The 22,024-nt window shown below is 40.8% G+C and overlaps 1 protein-coding gene across 1 annotated transcript in view; it reads right to left on the bottom strand.

The window, feature by feature from the left end:
- Nucleotides 1-22,024, bottom strand: part of AUH (AU RNA binding methylglutaconyl-CoA hydratase) — a 295,545-nt gene that overhangs the window by 5,710 nt on the left and 267,811 nt on the right. Inside the window, exons 7-9 of the mRNA XM_040416942.1 lie at nt 17,795-17,982; nt 2,643-2,693; nt 1,488-1,535 (exon numbers count right to left, since the gene is read on the bottom strand). Coding sequence (XP_040272876.1) covers nt 1,488-1,535; nt 2,643-2,693; nt 17,795-17,982 — 287 coding nt within the window. The remainder of the gene's footprint in view (nt 1-1,487; nt 1,536-2,642; nt 2,694-17,794; nt 17,983-22,024) is intronic.

Here is a 22,024-nt window from a genome sequence, read left to right as displayed (position 1 = left end):
CCTGCAACCACATCTGAAAATGTCAACCCCCAGTATCCAGGTCTTTCAACTTCTGAAGCAAGAAAATGTCATATCAGATAATGTCTTTATAGCGTTATCTTATGGGGGTTAATAGTCTGATGGCATCAGTAGGCAAATTATTCTAAATCTATTCATTTAGTTAACATTTAGTTACAGTATAACATCATTTCCAAAGAATACTTAACTGGACTCAAATAATGACATTGCCTGGAAAATATTTGACATTTCTTCTATCAAGAATCCAGTATTTCCTTCTTTAGAAACAACACAATGACAGGATAGTAGAGTCAGACTGTATTGTCACTTATCCTCCTTGTTCGTTATATATTTCATATTCATAACCAATCAATGGCATTGGCACCTTCATCATAGGCAGAACTGCTATGGGGCCTGGGGGAAAGGGGGTCCTGCACTGAATTGCCCTTTCTCTTTCAGACATGAAAACACTGTGTTGCCATGCAGCCACCACTAGGGGAAACTCATCGCAAAGGGATTATTACCGCTTCCATGGTAATTGTATAAATTCCTATGCACTGAGCTCCCCCTAGTGGTGGCTTCAGGCAGCCAGCTTTGTCACAGATGGGAGGCAGGAGATTTGCCAATATATTTATGCCAGTTGTCTGGTATAAATACATTAAAGGGCTTCTGTCACCCCACTAAACTCATTTTTATTTTTTGTGTACTTATAATACCTATCCTGCGATATATCTATACATTATGTTATTAATAATTTTCGTTCAGTAGATTTGGCAAAAAACTTACTTTTATGATATGCTAATTACCTGTCTACCGGCAAGTAGGGCGTCTATAGGTAGGCGCACGATTTTTGAAATGCTGACAGGGCCGGCCGGAGGAGGAGATCGCGGCTGGCCCTGTCAATCAACACGACGAGGGGGCGGTTTTCTGCGGCTGCTACTAGCAAGTAGACGCCCTACTTGCTGGTAGACAGGTAATTAGCATATCATAAAAGTACGTTTTTTGCCAAATCTACTGAACGAAAATTATTAATAACATAATGTATAGATATATCGCAGGATAGGGATTATAAGTACACAAAAAAATAAAAATGAGTTTAGTGGGGTGACAGAAGCCCTTTAATCAATATGATGTTCAGAATAAGCGTCATATTTAAGCACCTGTTGTCATTTTTCAACATAAAAGTGAGATAAAGTGCTAGAGGCCAAAGGCGACTACAATTTGTTTTTAATGAAAATTGCTCCTGCTTAATAAAAATAACGCACATTCATCAGGAATTTGGGGTGTTGTGCTTTGCATTCTGCCTTGCCTGGGAATGATTGACGCATGCATACTTAAAAACTGCGTGGGGCGAAGGCATATTACATTTTGCTATTGGGCCTTATGACATCTGTGTATGTCCCTGCAACCAATCCATGAAGCTCCATGCCTGTGATTCATCATGATGATCTTATGCTCCTGTTAGGTAAGAAAACGGATTTGATCAATACCTGAGCATAGCACGCTTCTTCTATGGCTAAGCCTGTTGCCAAATCCACCTGCAATTAGAAAACATTACTAGATTAATGCACATTTTCTAAAACATTATATGACCCTATTAAATGTACACGGGTCTGAATGAGGTTTAGTATGAGATGGTTATTCAGTTTCTTTCCTGCACCAATGATAATAACTATATATTAGCAATATGTAAAAATCTCTTCAATGGCTGAGTACCATCTGGTGCTGGACCCTGACGTTTTAACCTATGAGCACAGCCTGGAAATTAGAAGATATAAGGGGACTGAATACTATGCAAAGGATAAATTATTTTATTTATCTAGCACCAACATATTCCGCAGTTCTGTACAGAGATTGTCATCACTCACATCAGCCTCTCAAGCAAACAGCAGGATAAGATGCAGATGCTTCTGGTTTAGAACCCCGGACCTCAGAGCTGAAGGCAACTGTGCCAACCACTGAGCCATAGGGCAGTATTAGGGCTCTCTCACCCAGGCTGATAATCACATTTGTCCCTAATCACTATCCCAAGTAGACATGCCAGTGATCAGCTGACAAATGAGCAAATGATCAATGACTAGTGATCACATCTTTTATGTGGCACTACAAAATGATCACTTGTTGGCAGTGTATCACCCCATGTAAACAGGGGATGTGCTGCTAACAAATGAAAACAGTATGGGGGATGAATGATCGTACTAACTATTGTTTGTTCCCATACTCGTGATGATTTGTGCATATAAAAGGCACTTAACGATTGCCATGCAGGAATCTGTGTGAAAGGACCCTTAAGGAGGCTTTCCAAGTGTTTTATACTGATAAACAATGCTGAGGATAGGTCATCAGTATAAAACATTCAGAAAACACCTTTAATTCTTTTCTACAACACGTACAGAGGGGCATTCAATCAAGTGAACAGGTAGGTGCTTTGAATAGTAAGAATATGTAGTCAATCTTATGCACCAACATAGCCTATCTGGTCACTAACTTTAATGCAGTTTAGTGCCAGCTGCCCAATTCTCTTCAAATACAATTGTCACACAAGCCCTGGAAGCATATCACCTAGTGGAAATCAGCAACGCTGGATGCAAGACAATTAAAGAAATATATTGCATTACACGATACTGAAAACTGCAGGCACTTACCTCAATTCCTTGGTTGATTGCAAGTTTAGCCATTCTCACTGCAATTGGCCCCTAGGATTGCAGAAAAACAGTAGTATAAACAGTAATATACCATGAAAACATTTATATAATAAATAAATACTTTTACTAGATTAGATTAGATGCAGTAAATTTACAAGCTGAAGCTGGCTGACATTTAAGTGTGGAGTCCATTTTATTTTTTCTATACTGACAGGGAGTGTTCCACAGGATTGGCGCATAACAAATGTGGTGCCAAAATTTAAAAAGGGTCCAAAAAACAGAGCCCGGAAACTATAGGCCGGTAAGTTTAATGTCTGTCGCGGGTAACATGTTTGAAGGTTTTCTAAGAGATGCTATCCAGGAGTATCTTACTGAAAAGAAGCATATAGCACTGTATCAGAATAGATTCATGAGGGATTGGTCCTGACAAACTAGTTTAATCAGTTTCTATGAGGAGGTAAGTTGAGTCAACTGATGCCAAATCTTGACTTCTCCAAAGCTTTTGATGCTGTGCTACATAAAATGTTAGTACCAGAGATGAGGGAATTGAAGCTGACGAAGTGGAATTCTATCCGAATTTCAGGAATTATTTGTTTCGCATCAAATCCGAATTTCCTCACGCTTCGTGGTAACGAATCACACTTTTTTTCCTAAAATGGCTGCTGCATGTGTGAGGACATGGAGCAAGGAACTCTGGGAAGGCGAGATCACCCATAATGCCATGCATGCAGCCAATCAGCAGCCAGCCATCCCTGTGATGTCCCAGCCCTATAAATAGCCTCAGCCATCTTGGATTCTGCCATTTTCCAGTGTACTTAGTGCAGAGAGAGACGTCAGCAGGCACTAGAGACAGTGGTAGAAAAAACTTCATTGTGCTAAAAAAACGATTTACAAGTACAGGGAAAGATTATTGAAGGTGTAGGAAAAGGATAGGGAGGAATCATTCCACAACATTTATGTTGAACAGGGTTCAGTAGGGAAGGTTACAGCCTGGGTAATAGGAACAATCCTATTACACTGAGTGGGCACCCAAATTGCCATAACACAGCTCTGTAATTCCAGCAAGCCGTTCTTATTAGGTTGCAAGTGCTGTTTGATACAGCCGTTAACAAGGTTTATTACAAGGAAATATTTCTACGTCTTATTTGCCCTTGTAAGCAGTTATATGTTCTAAAGCATTTTTTTGGCTTGTATTAGGCCCCTTTCACACGGGCGTTGCGGATTGGGGTCGGATGCGTTCAGGGAAAATGGTGCGATTTTGACACTAAAACAAGTCAGTTTTCACTGTGATTGCGTTCCATGTTTGTGTTTTTTCCGCGTGGGTGCAAAACATTGTAATGCTTTTTGCATGCGTGTGAGAAAAATCGGCATGTTTGGTGCCCAGACCCGAACTTCTTCACAGAAGTTCGGGTTTGGATTAGGTGTAGATTTTATTATTTTCCCTTATAACATGGTTATAAGGGAAAATAATAGCATTCTTAATACAGAATGCATAGTACATTAGGGCTGGAGGGGTTAAAAAAATAAATAAATAATATAACTCACCTTAATTCACTTGATCGCGCAGCCCGGCTTCTCTTCTGTCTTCTTCTTTGCTGTGTACAGGAATAGGACCTTTGATGACGTCACTGCGCTCATCACATGGTCCATCACATGATCTTTTACCATGGTGATGGATCATGTGATGGACCATGTGATGAGCGCAGTGACATCATCAAAGGTCCTTTTCCAGTGCACAGCAAAGAAGAAGACATAGAAACATAGAATGTGTCGGCAGATAAGAACCATTTGGCCCATCTAGTCTGCCCAATATATCTGAATCCTATGAATAGTCCCTGGCCCTATCTTATATGAAGGATAGCCTTATGCCTATCCCATGCATGCTTAAACCCCTTCACTGTATTTGCAGCTACCACTTCTGCAGGAGACAGAAGAGAAACCGGGCTGCGCGATCAAGTGGATTAAGGTGAGTTATATAATTTTATTTATTTTTTTTAACCCCTCCAGCCCTATTGTACTATGCATTCTGTATTAATAATGCTATTATTTTCTCTTATAACCATGTTATAAGGGAAAATAATAATGATCGGGTCCCCATAATAATGATCGGGTCCCGGATTGGGGCCGGATGCGTTCAGGGAAAATGGTGCGATTTTGACACTAAAACAAGTCAGTTTTCACTGCGATTGCGTTCCATGTTTGTGTTTTTTCCGCGCGGGTGCAAAACATTGTAATGCTTTTTGCACGCGTGTGAGAAAAATCGGCATGTTTGGTGCCCAGACCCGAACTTCTTCACAGAAGTTCGGGTTAGGTGTAAATTTTATTATTTTCCCTTATAACATGGTTATAAGGGAAAATAATAGCATTCTTAATACAGAATGCATAGTACATTAGGGCTGGAGGGGTTAAAAAAATAAATAAATAATTTAACTCACCTTAATCCACTTGATCGCGCAGCCCGGCTTCTCTTCTGTCTTCTTCTTTGCTGTGTACAGGAATAGGACCTTTGATGACGTCACTGCGCTCATCACATGGTCCATCACATGATATTTTACCATGGTGATGGATCATGTGATGGACCATGTGATGAGCGCAGTGACATCATCAAAGGTCCTTTTCCAGTGCACAGCAAAGAAGAAGACAGAAGAGAAACCGGGCTGCGCGATCAAGTGGATTAAGGTGAGTTATATAATTTTTTTATTTTTTTTTAACCCCTCCAGCCCTATTGTACTATGCATTCTGTATTAATAATGCTATTATTTTCTCTTATAACCATGTTATAAGGGAAAATAATAATGATCGGGTCCCCATCCCGATCGTCTCCTAGCAACCGTGCGTGAAAATCGCACCGCATCTGCACTTGCTTGCGATTTTCACGCAGCCCCAATCACTTTTATGGGGCCTGTGTTGCGTGAAAAACACAGAATATATAACATGCTGCGATTTTCACGCAACGCACAAGTGATGCGTGAAAATCACTGCTCGTGTGCAAAGCCCCATAGAAATGAATGGGTCCGGATTCAGTGCGGGTGCAATGCGTTCACATCACGCATTGCACCCGTGCGGAAAACTCGCTCGTGTGAAAGGGGCCTTAGTGGGAAAAGAAGGGCTTATTAGCCGTTGTGTGGTGAAATGAGAAAATTACAGCCCTTTTTGGCATGTATTAGTGGCAAAAGAAAAATATATTATTTGCCATTCAGTTTTGCAGTTATATGTTCTAAAGCCCTTTTTGTCATGTATTAGTGGCAAAAGAAAAATATATTTGCCATTTAGCGGTGCAGTTATATGTTCTAAAGCCTTTTGTGGAGTGTGTAAGTGGAAAAAGGAAAAATATATTTGCCGTTCAGCGATGCAGTTATATGTTCTAAAGCCTTTTGTGTCGTGTATAAGTGGAAAAAAATAAGGGCCTATTTGCCGTTCAGCAGTGCAGTTATATGTTATAAAGCCCTTTTTGTCGTGTAATAGTGGCAAAATAAAAATAGAAATAAAAAAAAAGTGGAGCCTTTTGTGGAGTGTATAAGTGGAAAAAACTAAAATGTATTTGCCGTTCAGCGGTGCAATTATATATTCTAAAGACTTTTGTGGAGTGTATAAGTGGAAAAAAGAAAAATATATTTGCTGTTCAGTTATATATTCTAAAGCCTTTTGTGTCGTGTATAAATGGAAAAAAATAAGGGCCTATTTGCTGTTCAGCAGTGCAGTTATATGTTATAAAGCCCTTTTGTGGAGTGTATAAAGAGGAAAAAAGAGAAATATATTTACCATTCAGCAGTGCAGTTATATGTTCTAAAGCCCTTTCTTGTGTGTATTAGGCCTCATGCACACGACCGTTGTGTGCATCCGCGGCCGTTGTTCCGTTTTCCGTTTTTTTTCACGGACCTATTGACTTTCAATGGGTCCGTGGAAAAATCGGAAAATGCACCGTTTGGCTTCCGTGTCCGTGATCCGTTTTTCCAGTCCGTGAAAAAAATATGACCTGTCCTATTTTTTTCACGGACAACGGTTCACGGACCCAATGGGTCCGTGAAAAATCACGGATGCACACAAGATAGTCATCCGCGTCCGTGATCCGTGTCCGTTTTTCCTATCATTTTCAATGCAAACTGGACTTAGTTTTTTTTTTCACTTTTTATGTCCGTGGATCCTCCAAAAATCAAGGAAGACCCATGGAAGAAAAAACGGTCACAGATCACAGAACAACGGAAATCCGTTTTGCGGACCGCAAAAAAAAACGGTCGTGTGCATGAGGCCTTAGTGGCATAAAAAAAGTATTTGCAGTGGTGAAGTGAGAAAATTACAGCCCTTTTTGGCATGTATTAGTGGGAAAAAAAGGGCTTATTAGCTATTGTGTGGTAAAGTGAGAAAACTACAGACTTTTTTGGGGTGTTTTAATTTCCTTTTTATTTATTAGATTTTTTTGGGCATTAGAAATACTGATGGATTACTGACCAAATGCTGACCGAGTGAAGGCGGATGCTCAACAGACAGGATCCGTTTTTTGGGGGTTATTGTTCTGACGGATCAGAGGAAGGGCAAAATAATCAGTGACGTCAACACAAACTTACTGCTAACACCCTCTCCACTCTGTCATCTGGGCTCTACTTGTATAAGCGTTTAATAGAACAGGTTCTGTAGATATCTATGTGGAGTTCATACTAGAGTTATTTGGTCAGTTTTGGCCCCGTGACTGCCCAAATAAGTGAAGTGTGCAGTGATTCTAGGAGCGACGCCTGTCATCTGAATGTCACACTGACTCACAATATTATTAGACTCCCTATGCGTGATACTGCAAGACACAGTGTTCTACACCACTATAAAGGCTCTCCTCAGCCAGGAAATAGCTGTTTTTTCATGCGAATTACCGCAAATGAACTCGGACCGAACCAAATTTTTTCTAAAAATTCGGGAACCGGGCGAATCGAATTTTTGAAAAATTCGCTCATCTCTAGTTAGTACATAAAATGAGGATGCTTGGACTGGGAGAAAATATCTGTATGTGGGTAAGTAACTGGCTCAGTGATAGAAAACAGAGGGTGGTTATTAATGGTAAATACTCAGATTGAGTAAATGCTCTTCAATATATTTATTAATGTTCTTGTATAGGTGCTGCAGAGTAAAATAAAAAAAATTGCAGTTGACACTAAACTGTATAAAGTTATGCACACGGGAAGGAATAAGGGTACTTTCACACTAGCGTTAAAGTTTACCGGTATTGAGTTCCGTCACAGGGGCTCAATACCGGAAAAAAACTCTTCAGTTTTATCCTAATGCATTCTGAATGGAAAGCATTCAGTTCAGTATGCATCAGGATGTCTTCAGTTCAGTCCCTCTTACAGTATTTGGCCGGAAAAAATACCACAGCATGCTGCGGTATTTTCTCCGGCCAAAATTCCGGAACACTTGCCAGAATGCCGGATCCGGCATTAATTTCCATTGAAATGTATTAATACCGGATCCGGAACCAAGTGGTCCGGAAGACCGGAACATGCACCTTTAAAAATGTGAAAACAAATACCAGATCCCTTTTTCCGGATTACACCGGAGAGACGGATCCGGTATTTCAATGCATTTGTCAGACGGATCCAGAAACAAATGCTATCCATTTGCATATGGATTTACGGATCCGGCAGGCAGTTCCTCTAACGCAAGTGTGAAAGTACCCTAATGCAAATCACCTATATATACTAAATTGTAAAAAACTAGGTAACACCGACATGGAAAAGCACTTAGGAAGTTTAGTGAAAAACAAACGTAACTAGAAACCAGTGTCAGGCAGCTACTGCCAAGGCCAATAAGATTATGGGGTGCATCAAAAGGGGCATAGATGCCCGTGATGAGAACCTAGTCCTGCCACTTTGCAAATCACTAGTCAGACCACACATGGAGTACTGTGTACAGTTCTGGATTCCTGGTTTAGGCGTACAAGATGGTCTAAATGTATGTAGGACAGCAAGGAAACTGTCTTGCATTGAGAATAGAAGGTGGATACGTCGAAGTTATGTAGAGGCCGATCCACCACCAGCTCAGGGACTTATTAAGACTTTATAAATGTGCCCCTGTGTTACTGTCTAGATATCCATTTGCAAGAAAAAGTTAACCCTTTGGAATTGCATGAATTCCTTCAGTGATTTCTAATAAAATGTGGTCTGATTGTTATCTAAATCACAAGTAAAGAAAAACACAACCTAACTAAACTAATAACACAGTTGCACCAGTCTTGTCTTTTATTGAGCACACTGAAATGTATCACTAGTGTAAGGAGAAAAGGTAAATGAACCTTGAATTTAAGAACCAGTAGATCCCCTTTAACAGCAATCACCTCCACTAAACATTTGCTGCAGCTGCAAATAAGATGTGCACAATGTTGTAGATGTCATGGACTGCTTCTCTTATATTCTCCTGTTTTTCTTTATGCACCTTAGAATTTGTGTACCCCCAATGGTCGCAGGGTGCCCAGGCCCTGAGACAGCTGAGTAGCCCCAAATCATGATGCTCCCTGCACAATGATTCACAATTGGGTTGAGATTTCAACTTTTGTCTCATGTGTCCATAGATCATTTTTCCAGCATTGTCGACAGGGGAAAAAAAACTTTTTTTTTAATCCCTTCTACCTCAGACCAGTTTTCACCTTAAAGACAAAGCCATTTTTTGCAAATGTGACGTGTCATTTTTTGAGGTAATAATTTTGGAACGCCTTTTACTTATCCAAGCCATTCTAAAGCTACTTTCACATTAGCGGTTTTCTTTTCCGACATAGAGTTCCGTCACAGGGGCTTTATACTGGAAAAGAACCGATCAGGCATATCTCAATGCATTCTGAATGGAGAGTAATCCATTCAGGATGTCTTCAGTTCAGTCATTTTGACTCCGGCGAAATAAACTGAAGACTTGCCTGAATCCCGGATCCGTCATTTTTTTCCATAGGAAATTTCTATTTCTCTGCTTTTAAGACATCTGCAATATGTCTACTTTATGTTGGCATCACTTTGTAAATGTCATTTTATTTTTTGGGGATGTTAGATGGAGTACAATTTTACGAAAATTTCCGAAAACCCACTTTTTTTAGGATCAATTCAGTTATAAAGTTACTTTGTGGGGCTTACATAATAGAAAGCACCCATAAATAACCATTTTACAGTAGAAACTACACCCCTCAAGTTATTCAAATAAGATTTAACAAACTTTGTTAACCGTTTATGTGTTCCACAAGAATTTAAAAAAATAGGGGAATTTCAAAATTTCACTTCTTTTCCAGGTTTTCCATTTTAATTCATTAACAGCAAAACTAAACAATATTTATTACTCTAATTCTGCAGTTTACAGAAACACCACACATGTGGTCGTAAACTGCTGTATGGGCACAAAGCAGGGCGCAGAAGGGAAGGTGCAACATATGGATTTGATTTTGGAGGGCAGATTTCACTGGGATAATTTTAAGTTGCCATGCTGCATTTGAAGACCCCCTGATGCACCCTACAGTAGAACCTCCAAAAAAGGGACCCCATTTTGGAAACTATTGGATAAGGTGACGGTTTTATTGGTACTATTTTGGGGTACATATGATTTTTGATCGCTCAATATTATGCTTTTTGTGACGCAAGGTAACCAAAAAATGGCTATTCTGGCACAGTTAGAATTTTTTGTTTTTAACTGCGCTTACCTGACAGGACATATCGTGTTATTTTAAAAGAACAGATTGTTATAGACGCGACAATATCAAATATGTCTATTTTAATTTTTGGTTTCAGTTTTACATAATAAAGCATTAAAAAAAAAATCATGTTTTATTGTCTCCATTTTATGAAAGCCATATTTTTTTTTCTGCCTGTGTAATAGCTTGTTTTTTGCGGGAAGAGTTGACATTTTTATTGGTACCATTTTTGGGTACATAAAATGTTTTGATCATTCAATATTACGCTTTTTTGGGGCAAGGTGACCAAAAAAATGGCTGTTTTAGCACCGTTTTTTATTTTATTTATTTTTTACACCATTCACCTGAAAAGGCAGAGCTGGTCATTATGGACGTTGTGATATCTAATATGTCAATTTTTATTAAATTTGTTTTTATTAAAAATCACTTGATGAAGGAAAAGGGGCACCTTTTTTTTTACTGTAAACTTTTATTTGTTGGTCTCTGTTACCTTTGGGTTCTTTTTAACCTCTCTCAGGATTGCCTGTTGTAGCAACAGTCCTGATTTTTCTCTATATGTAGAAATTTGTCTAACCATGGATTAATGTACACCCAGGTCTTTGGAAATGCTTTTGTAGTCATTTCTAGCTTCTTGTAGCTCTATAACACGTTTTCTGAGGTTTTTTGAAAGATGTTTTTATTGAGTTATGGTTCACACTAACCATTCTTTATTGAGGAAAAACAGATTTGTCAGTAACCAAGCTTTGTGTGCCTTCATTTATTGGGCCAAGCATCTGTGAAAGCCACACTTCCAATCTCATCTCCTTTTGCCAATTATCTATTACAGAAAAGCATTAACACAGGGGTTAGGCTACTTTCACACTAGCGTTCAGAGCGGATCCGTCTGGGGTCTGCCCAGACGGATCCGCTCATATAATGCAGACTTGGGATCCGTTCAGAACGGATCCGTCTGCATTATATTGTAGAAAAAATTCTAAGTGTGAAAGTAGCTTCAGACGGATCCATCCAGACTTTACATTGAAAGTCAATGGGGGACGGATCCGTTTGAAAATTGAGCCATACTGTGTCAAATTCAAACGGATCCGTCCCCATTGACTTACATTGTAAGTCTGGATGGATCCGTTTGCCTCCGCGTTCAGGTGTCCACTTGCTGAGCGGAGCGGAGGCTGAACGCTGCCAGACTGATGCATTCTGAGCGGATCCGCCTCCACTCAGAATGCATTAGGGCTGGACGGATGCGTTCGGGGCCGCTTGTGAGAGCCTTCAAACGGAGCTCACAAGCGGAGCCCCGAACGCTAGTGTGAAAGTAGCCTTATATTGCTTTTTCTCCCTGCATTATGGATGTTAACTCAAATAAATAGTACCACTGAGTGTGTCATTCTTTAGTTAGACTGTGTTTATCTAGCATTGTGACTTAGATAACAATCAAACCAAATTTGATTAGCAATCAGTACAAAAATCCCAATGGTTCACTAGTACTGACATTAAAAGGGTTAATGAACATAGTAAGGAAGGAAATACAGTAGAATTGCAAAACTGTTGATAACACCTTTACTTTCCTAATTTCACTATTAAAGCATATTTAGTTGTCTAATGGATGGAGATAAGCACATTAGCAAATGTCACAGAGTGTACAGCATGTTCTACATCTGTTTGTTCCAGACGTAATGCTGCTCTGTAAATCAGCAAAGCACTAGTTCTGCAAAACAGAGATTTATCTACAGTAACCCACAGGCTGTGGCACTGACTGAACTGCATAGGGAAGGCATATTAATTAATTTAAACAGAAGAAGATGCAGAACCTCTCTGCAGTTTCTTTTTCTTCCATATACAGTAAAACCCTATATAATAAAAAGGATTAGCTTATTCACATTACTGCAAAAGTGTCTGCCTTTGCATGCTTATATGAAGGAGTTTTACTGCATAATATAATCTCCATTTAAAGTATCAATTTTATTTCATTTGTACGTGTAGTAACAGTCATGTTAAGTCATATTGTAATATAGCTTATTAGGGAATTATGCAAACCTTTATTTAAAAAACTGTGTGTAAAGTTTTCCCATAGCAACTTTCTAACTGAGCATTGCTAAGGAGAATCCATCCTCAGAGCATACTGTAGACATAATACAGATAACTGTAAGTTGCACATACAGGCTTCTCAGCCTGCCTCTCCTCTCCCTACTCCAGTTGACACCTTTAACTCTAAATTCTGGATTTTTCTATGTTTCCCTGTGTAGTTGACTTGCTTCCATCACTGATCACTAGCAGCCCCTTTATCTGGCCAGCACATCCCTAGTTAGTAAGTTCTAGAAGATAGAGGGGAGCGGGGCTGCCAGCAGTCATGCCTGACAGTAAGTTAACAGAAAAATGGCAGAAGACTGCAAAAGTCAAAGCCTTCTGGCTGTATTCCTGTATACTCAGTGGGCCAGATTTATCATTACTCTGACAGCTCACTCCACTTTAACATATGGTTAAAGTCAGTTTTAGCCAAGTCAGATTTATGATCGGCCCTTTAAGACTGTAATAAATGTGGTTTGACGGTAGCAGTTTATCCGTCAGTAAGCAGCTTTACAAAAGTCGCACATCTTTACGAAAAAGTCGCACGTTTTTATGAAAAAGTCGCATGTTCTATTAAAAAGTCTCATAAGATAAGCATGGTCCTCACTGGAGTGAAATTGGGACTTTTTTGCGACTTTTTTGCGACTTTTTTAAATAGTCCCAATAGTAAATCTGTCTAGAGATTCATTTACATAAGAAAACACGCCCACTTTCAGAAAACTGGCGAGCATAGTGCAGAGCAGAAAAAAGTCGCAAATTTGTGCGCAGTTTTAGCGTTTGGGACTTTTTTGGGACTTTTTCACTCCATTATTCTGACTTGAGCTAATGATAAATCTGGCCCAGTGTGTGTGCTGATTTCTGGTAGCCCAGCTCACCTCTATCTTTTGGCACTTATTTACTAACAAAGGGTGATCTGGAAGGTAAAAGGGAGATGGGTTACCAGCGATCAGATCTGTCAGCAAATCAAACAGGCAAGTAAATTTTGTAAAATGCATAGCCACCTTGACGCCTAGTAGGTAGGCCCGACACGTATGTGCGCTAAGAGCTTCCATTATTCATTTATACTCATTTATAGTAGGTATTGTACCACTTTTATCTAGAATGACACCCATTTCTTAGCTCTATTGTTTGGATATATAACGGTGTGCAGCCATTTTGTTTTTTGTAATTATGTTTGCTTCATGGATATGCACCTGTGATTCTGAAGGTTTTAGTCTAAATTTTCTTGCAATATATTGGGGGTGGCACCCTTTTAGACTGGACACGCCCATCTACCTGGGACTTCTGAGCAGAGTACGTTTGTAGCTGGTTCCTACACTGCCCTGAATATTGTAGGCTTAAGTAAGTCCAAAGTGAGGCAGTATCTTTAGTGATAGGGACCCATCTGCGGAAGCCACCTTGACGCCTGGTAGATGCGCCCGACACGTATGTGCGCTAAGAGCTTCCATTATTCATGTATACTCATTTATAGTCGGTATTGTACCACTTTTATCTAGAATGACCCCCATTTCTTAGCTCTATTGTTTGGATACATAACGGTGTGCAGCCATTTTGTTTTTTGTAATTATGTTTGCTTCATGGATATGCACCTGTGATTCTGAAGGTTTTAGTCTAAATTTTCTTGCAGTAAAATGCATAGGGGGAGATTTATCAAGAACAGTGTTTTCTACTACTGTCTTGATATCTACTGCACCTTCAGAGAATGCATTTAATTTAAGACAAAAATTTTACATACGGTCAATTGACCAAAAATTCCTTTTAGGGGTCCTCTTGTTTATATTAAAACTACAAACTTTATTATTGAATAATTAAAACACTACTCGGAGAAAACAAGACTATTGAGTGGTTTAAAACGATAAGGAGACAGTTAAGCGCTTGGATATGTTCACTGTCTGTCTGAAGTGGTCTCTGTCACTAGGCTATACACTCTGTTTGAAGGGTAGGTGGCCTACCAAATACTCTATAGCTATTGCTAGCAGTGTATTGATTAACAGGTGCTAGATACTGTGGATCTACTAGAAAGATAATGGCACTACTCCTCAAATAGGTTGTGTAATAGCGCCGCAGCTTACTATGTGTCAGACTTTATGGTATGGCCCCTGATGGTGAATCAGTGATGTCCTGCTGGATACTTATAAATAGAAAATTCCTATTATTGATGGATTGGATAAGCTCCTAATTCCCTATATTTCAAGCATCCATCATTCATTCACACCGTCTAACACACAGATGTAGCAGTGCTGCTATTCCACTAGACACACACTATCTAGATAGCCGAACAGTGTTTGCGACCCTACAAGGTATAATTTGTAGCCCTATTGCTGTATCCTGCCTAAAACACAATAACTATCACTACCCCACCCGACATGTCTCGCTGCGCTGCGGCTTCGTCAGGGGAGTTGGGGTAATAGCCCATAGTATTCTAGTAATACATATTACACTTGTTGAGGCAACAGCTGGAGCAAGGAAAGGAGAGGCAGGGTCAGAAACCGATTTCTGCATCTCACAGTTATCCATATTCAATATATAGTAGACACTGAATACAGATTCTTCTTAGTAACACTCAGTGTTGCTTAGGCCGGGGACCAACAACCCGCACGCCTACCAATCAGCTGTTCTGGTGTAGCGCCAACACCAGAACTATATAGCTCTATCGACAGTGTAGTGAACGGAGCTGGTAACTGCAGTGCTTTCCTACTTGAAGTAAATAGGAGCAGCGCTGCAGTTACCATTTGAATGGAGCTACATAGTTCTGGCACCAGAGCTACTTGGAACCTGGGATGCGGGCAGGGGCGCAGCTAGAAGTGACTGGGCCCCACAGCAAATTTTTATATGGCCCCGCTCCACCCCCCGCCCAATTTTTGATATTGAGCTGTTGATATCATATTAGTCTCCATGATTTAATAAAATATATACAATTTTTACCTCCACCTGTCCTTTTATTTTTTATAAAAATTGTTTTCATTTATATGCAAATATCGTTCCTAATGTGCCCAAAGGGCTGTCCCTCCGGCCATTTGTGCCCAGCCGCGCCCATTATCACAAAGTCCAGCGCCGTCCCGCTTTTAATTATTCACTGCTGTCCTCGTCTTTTTTTTCTCTAAGTGCGTCGTAGTCTCGCGCATGCGCCGATGTTACTCACATCTGGGCCCGCGCAGTGTCCTGGGAGCAGCCTCAAATAATGTAATCGCGCATGCGCCAGAAAGTGACTCTGGGCTTGGCAAAAATGGGCGCGGCTGGGCACAAACAGCCGGAGGAACAGCCCCTTCGGCACGTTAGGAAGGTAATTTGCATATAAATAAAAACCGATGAAACTTGACTGACAAGCTGCCGGGTGCAGGGCCCCTTGTCAGCCCGGGCCCCGAAGCAGACGCTTCCCCTGCTTCCCCGGTTGTTACGCCACTGGATGTGGGGTATCGGACCCTCACTATCAGACAGTGATAGCCTACATATGGCAAATTAAATGGTGCCAAAACAATTCTTCATGGATAAAACAAGCCCTCATATGGCTATGTTGACTAAAAAATTAAAACGTTATGGCTGTAGCAAGGCCAAGATGAAAAATGACAATGGAAAAATATGAAAACTGGCTGTGACAGAGAGGGGTTAAATCAGTTATTTGGCTTTTTTGTTAGACACCCCTAGATGCCTTAACCCCTTCAACCACAGTGACGTACCTGTACGACATGGTAGTTGAGGTAATGTATGGAGTGGGCTGCTGCAGTGAGACCGCTCCATATATTACGGGGAACGACGATCCTGCTGAACCCCATCATTTAACCCCTCAGGTCCCGCGATCAACACTGATAGCTACACCTGTGAGGCAAGGCAGAGGGATGCGGCTCCCTCTGCCTTCCAATCGGAGCCCCGCAGCAAAATCACGGGGCTCCAATCAGTTACCATGCTTGTGAAGTCTTCCAGTCCTGCCACGGTAAGTTCCCGGCTTCTGTGTGCACAATGCACAGCGCAGCAGGGAGCATGTGAAAATCCTATTCACTGTAATAGATCTCTATTATGGTGAGTAGGACAAGGGATCAAAAGATCCCAGGTTGTAGCCCAATAAAAAAAGTAAAAAAAATAAAATAAAATAAACATTAAAATATTAAAAGTTTAAATAATCCCCTTTCCATATTTTACATATAAAAATATATTAACAAAAAGACAATAAACATATCGGGTATTGCCACGTCCAAAAATGTTTGAACTATTACATTGTTTTTTTTTAATTCTGTGTAGTGGAAAAATGGAATAACAGTGATCAAAAAGTCGTATGCACCACAAAAATGGTACCAATAAAATCTACAGTTCGCCCCGCAAAAACACAAGCCCTCATACAGCTGTATGGATAGAAATATTAAAAAGTTATGGCTGTCAGAATATGGTGATTTTTTTCAAAGGTTTATATTTTTTAAATGCAGTAAAACAAACAAAAAAAAACCCTATACAAGTATGGTATCACTGTATTCATATAGAGCCGCAGAATAAGAACATCCTGTAATTTTTTGTACACAGTGAATGCCGTGATGTCAAAACCCCCAAAAACTTGGCGGAATTATGTTTTTTTTTTCCAATTTAACCCAAATAACTTTTTTCCCATTTTCCAATAACATACATGGTAAATTAAATGGTGCCCTTAGAAAAATTTAAAACGTTATGGCTATTGGAACGTGGGGAGGAAAAAACAAATATGCGCGGTACTTAACTGGTTAAGCCCCGGGCTGTCGGCGCAAATTAGTCATCCCTCATTATATGAATGTTAGGTGCCATACAAAGGGAAACCCTCTCCTACGAGCAGAGCGGCGATCAATGAATGACCGAGTTTGGTCCCATCCTAATTTTTAGCGCAGGAGTATGGTTGTCAATCACAGCAGCCCTCCTGCATGAACATCCTGACACATATGTATGGCATTTTATTTTACAGGATATGTGATGATAACGCACATGTATGTCATTCTGCACAAAGGGGTTGTCAGATAACACTGGGTTAAGGGGCTTCAGAGATAGCTTGACTGCCCAAATGGGAGGCGCTCTCTAATCTGGCTGTTAGAGGGTGTATTATAATGTCCAGGGGCGTAGCTAAAAGCTTATGGGCCCTGGTGCAATAGTTCAGCTTGGGCCCCCGTCCCTCAGTGCTTGTTGGCAAGGGGCAGGGGAGCATATATCCTTCCTGCTGCCTGAGGCAAACATTGAAAGGGCACCCCCTCATGCCAAATTCTTAACCTAACCCCTTCCCTCCAGCCAGAGGTGTAACTTCACCAGCATGCACTTTCTATAATGCCAGTGTCTTATGTGGCACAAAGGTCTTTGGGCCCCCTCAGGCTCCTGGGCCCGGTAGCAGCACCCCCTATAGCTACGCCCCTGATAATGTCCATATGCCCTAATAACATACATACATATAATAAATACATCTCTAGGTCCAGTCATTTCTTAATATTGCCGTTACCTGAGATATGAATTCCCTAGCTAACGCAACAGCCCTTCGGTAAGCGGCGTCTCCTTCCTCATTTTGTTCCACAACATGGCTGACCAAACCAATGGATTTTGCTTCATCACCATCTATGACACGTGCAGAGAATATAAGCTCCTTCGCCAATGCAACTCCAACCGCACGTGGAAGCCGTTGTGTTCCTCCTTAAAAAGCAAAAAATTGACATGTATTTATTTATTTATTTTTTATCAAAAGTGGATTATATACTGTAATTGCTCATTTCCTGATAACTATGCAGGTAGGGGAAATATCAAATCTAGTTACAAATTGACTAAATAGAATGATTTACAAAAGGCAATAGGGAAATGCTAATATTTCAAATGAAGAACAGCCATCTGCAGGACGTTGATGGAAGTAGGTAAAGATATGTTACATTAACTACTGGTATCTATAAGAGAACTTCATGTGTTAGGCTACAGGCACGCATGTGATGTTTTTTTTTTAACGGCCATAAAAAGTCAATTTTAAGACCAATAGTAGTCTATGGGGTTATTCACACAATCCGTTTTTTTGACGGCCAGTGAAAAACAGACGTCAAAAAATAGAACATGTTCTATCTTGTCCGTTTTTCACTGACCAACTGCCCCCATACAATTGAATGGATCTGTTTTTAACGTCCATTTCTCAGAAAGGCATTAGTGAAAAAAACGTCCGTTAAAAATGGACAGTTTATCCATTTTCAACAGCCATTTTTTTTCACTGTCGTGTGCATGTTGCCTTATGAACCAGGAGTTATGCAATGAAACCGAACAACTGATTATTGTGATGGTTTAACCCTTCTTGAAATCTCCAAATTCTTCTTTCCATTTGGACACAGTATAACATTTGTAAGTTTCCATTACAACAAATATTGCATCTTGGCAGAAAACACAAAGAAATTAAAATGTTCTCTTGGGGCAATTATGATACTTAGTGTGATGAGCAGGATTGCAGCATAACTGGGTAATTAAAGGGAACCTGTCACCGGGATTTTGTGTATAGAGCTGAGGACATGGGTTGCTAGATGGCCGCTAGCACATCCGCAATACCCAGTCCCTATAGCTCTGTGTGCTTTTATTGTGTAAAAAAAAATGATTTGATCCATATGCAAATTAACCTGAGATGAGTCCTGTCCGCATTCATTGAAGTGAATGGGTCCGCATCCAAGCCGCAAAAACTGCGGCTCGAATGCGGACCAAAACAACGTTCGTGTGCATGAGGCCTAAGTGTGCAGCTGTTCAAGGAGAGCTACAGTCCTCCAGCTCCTCACCTGCACTAATCTATATGATCAATACAGGACAGAGGAAGCTGGAGATGATATGTGATGCTAGTGAGGTAGTAACTATTGGATTGATCCACAGTGCACTAAACTTGTTTTTATTAACCACTGCTCCAACATAGACCACCAGGATCGTTTCTATACATTTTTTGCACCACCTTAAATGGATTGACCTAGAGTGGAAACTAATTGACATGGGGACAGGCACAGTGTAAAATAAAATAAAAAATTAAAATAACTCAAACTGTTCAGGGACCACCGCTGTGCTTTCTTCTACACTAGTCTGGAAATGTGATGTCCGATCAACATGCTGCCTCCACTGCAGGCCAATCAATGGCCTCAGCGGTGATGTATCAGAAAGTACACAGAACTGCTTAGACCACGGTGACAAGCGTGTTGATTCCTGATCTTTGCCCTGTGTATTGGGCCAACGTAAATGTGCCCTTACTAGTTTGGCAACCCCCCTTCCCCTGGGCAGATGAGAAGCATGCAACCTCTTTAAGAACTTGTGCAGGTAAAGGAAGATGCTGACATTACATTAATTGCGAGGCTGTCATCATGTAATAAATGTTGTGTTCTAGTAAACAGGACAAGCTAGGGACATACGGCTAATTTCAATTTCGCTCCTACTTAAACTATACATTGTGGTTCATTTCCACTGATGGCACTTCAACCTCTTTCTGGCACACATTTCAGTGCATGTCTCCTGAATTGATAGAGAAGAAATCTCTCTGATAAGTTGTTGTGGAAAACAAGACCTGTTTCAACAATGACAGTTGTATGGTCAATAGTGCCAAAATGGATGTATAAAAACGGAGGCTTAAAGGGCATCTGTCAGCAGATTTCTACCTATGAAAATGGCTGACCTGTTGTACGCACGCTTGGCAGCTGAAGGCATCTTCATATGTGCCCGCATTACTGAGAAAAATGATTTAATATATGCAAATAAACCTCTAGGAGCAATGGGGGCATTGCCGTTACACCTAGAGGCTTAGCTCTCTCTGCAAGTACTGCGTCCTCTGCACACAGGGCCAGGCAGCGAAAATGTGATCACACCTTCCTGGCCCTGTCAAATCCATGTCCAGAGGGTGCAGTAGTTGAAGAGAGAGCTGAGCCTCTAGGTGTAATGGCAACACCCCCATTACTCCTAGAGGCTCATTTGCATATATTAAACAATCATTTTTTTCAGCAATGTGGACACATATGAACATGGGACCAACACAGATGTCTTCAGCTGCCAAGAGCACATGTAACAGGTCAGCCAGTGTCATAGGTAGAACTCTGCTGACAGAGGCCCTTTAAAGGGCTGCTGTCACCCCACTAAACTCATATTATTTTTTTTTTGTGTACTTATAATCCCTATCCTGCCATATTGCCATACATTATGTTGTTAATAATTTTCGTTCAGTAGATTTAGCAAAAAACGTACTTTTATGATATGCTAATTACCTTTCTACCAGCAAGTAGGGCGTCTACTTGCTGGTAGCAGCCGCAGAAAACCGCCCCCTCCTCCTGTTGATTGACAGGGCCAGCAGCGATCTCCTCCTACGGCCGGCCCTGTCAGCATTTAAAAAATCGCGTGCCTGTGTTGATTCGGCGCAGGCGCTCTGAGATAAGGAGGCTCGCCTCCTCAGCACTCCCTCAGTGCGCCTGCGCCGATGACGTCTTCTCTTTCGGTGACGCCCTACTTGCTGGTAGAAAGGTAACTAGCATATCATAAAAGTACGTTTTTTGCTAAATCTACTGAACTAAAATTATTAATAACATAATGTATGGCAATATGGCAGGATAGGAATTATAAGTACACAAAAAAAAAATAGTTTAGTGGGGTGACAGAAGCCCTTTAAATGGTATTCCAATTATAAAGTATTATAAGCACACACATCCACCGGATAGGTGATAACTGCTAGACTGACGGAGATAGCCAAAGGTTGTGCTTAACCATCTCCGCTAAGCCTATGGGCTTTGAATGGAATGGCAGCACACATGCTCAACTGCTGTCCAATTCAAACAGGCTATGCCCCCGTTCTGGTAATGAGTAGGGATCCAGTGGTCAGATTTGCACCAATTAGCTATGATCAAATAGCCTCTATAGAGGGAAATATTATGTATAACTCTTTATAATTGGTATTTATAAGTGGCATTGTTCATGAACAGTAGTGCACACAAGATATTATAAAGGTGGTGGCTCACAGTCATACATACATATACATGTAGACAAATACTATAGGGCCTTGTTAGGGTACTTTCACACTTGCGTTTTTCTTTTCCGACATTGAGTTCCGTCCTAGGGGCTCAATACCGAAAAAGAACTGATCAGTTTTATCCCCATGCATTCTGAATGGAGAGCAATCCGTTCAGGATGCATCAGGATGTCTTCAGTTCAGTCTTTTTGACTGATCAGAAAAATATGCAGCATGCTACGGCCCAAAAAACGGAACACTTGCCTGAAGGCCGGATCTGGCGTTTTTTTTCCCCATAGGAATGTATTAGTGCTGGATCCGGTATTCAAAATACTGGAATGCCGGATCCGTACTTCCGGTCTGCGCATGGGCAGATCGAAAAAAAAAATGGGTAAAAAATAAATGCCGGATCCGTTTTTTCCGGATGACACCGGAAAGACAGAGCCGGCATTTTAATGCATTTGTAAGACGGATCAGTATCCTGATCAGTCTTACTAATGCCATCAGTTGGCACACGTTTTGCCAGATCCGGCAGGCAGTTCCGGCGACGGAACTGCTTGCCGGATCACTCTGCCGCAAGTGTGAAAGTAGCCTTAGCTATGCAGGGGTATCAACGACCAACATCGCCTCGTCCTGCAGGTCAGCATATCACATGTCTCAAATCCGGTCACAAGCAGCAGGGAAAAGTCTTCCCCATAATGTCTGCTTATTAATGATAACAGTCAGGACAGGGGTCTGCCCCCT

This window comes from Bufo bufo, chromosome 2 (assembly GCF_905171765.1).
Source record: "Bufo bufo chromosome 2, aBufBuf1.1, whole genome shotgun sequence".
NCBI lineage: Eukaryota > Metazoa > Chordata > Amphibia > Anura > Bufonidae > Bufo > Bufo bufo.
This window is presented reverse-complemented; position numbering and strand designations above follow the sequence as displayed.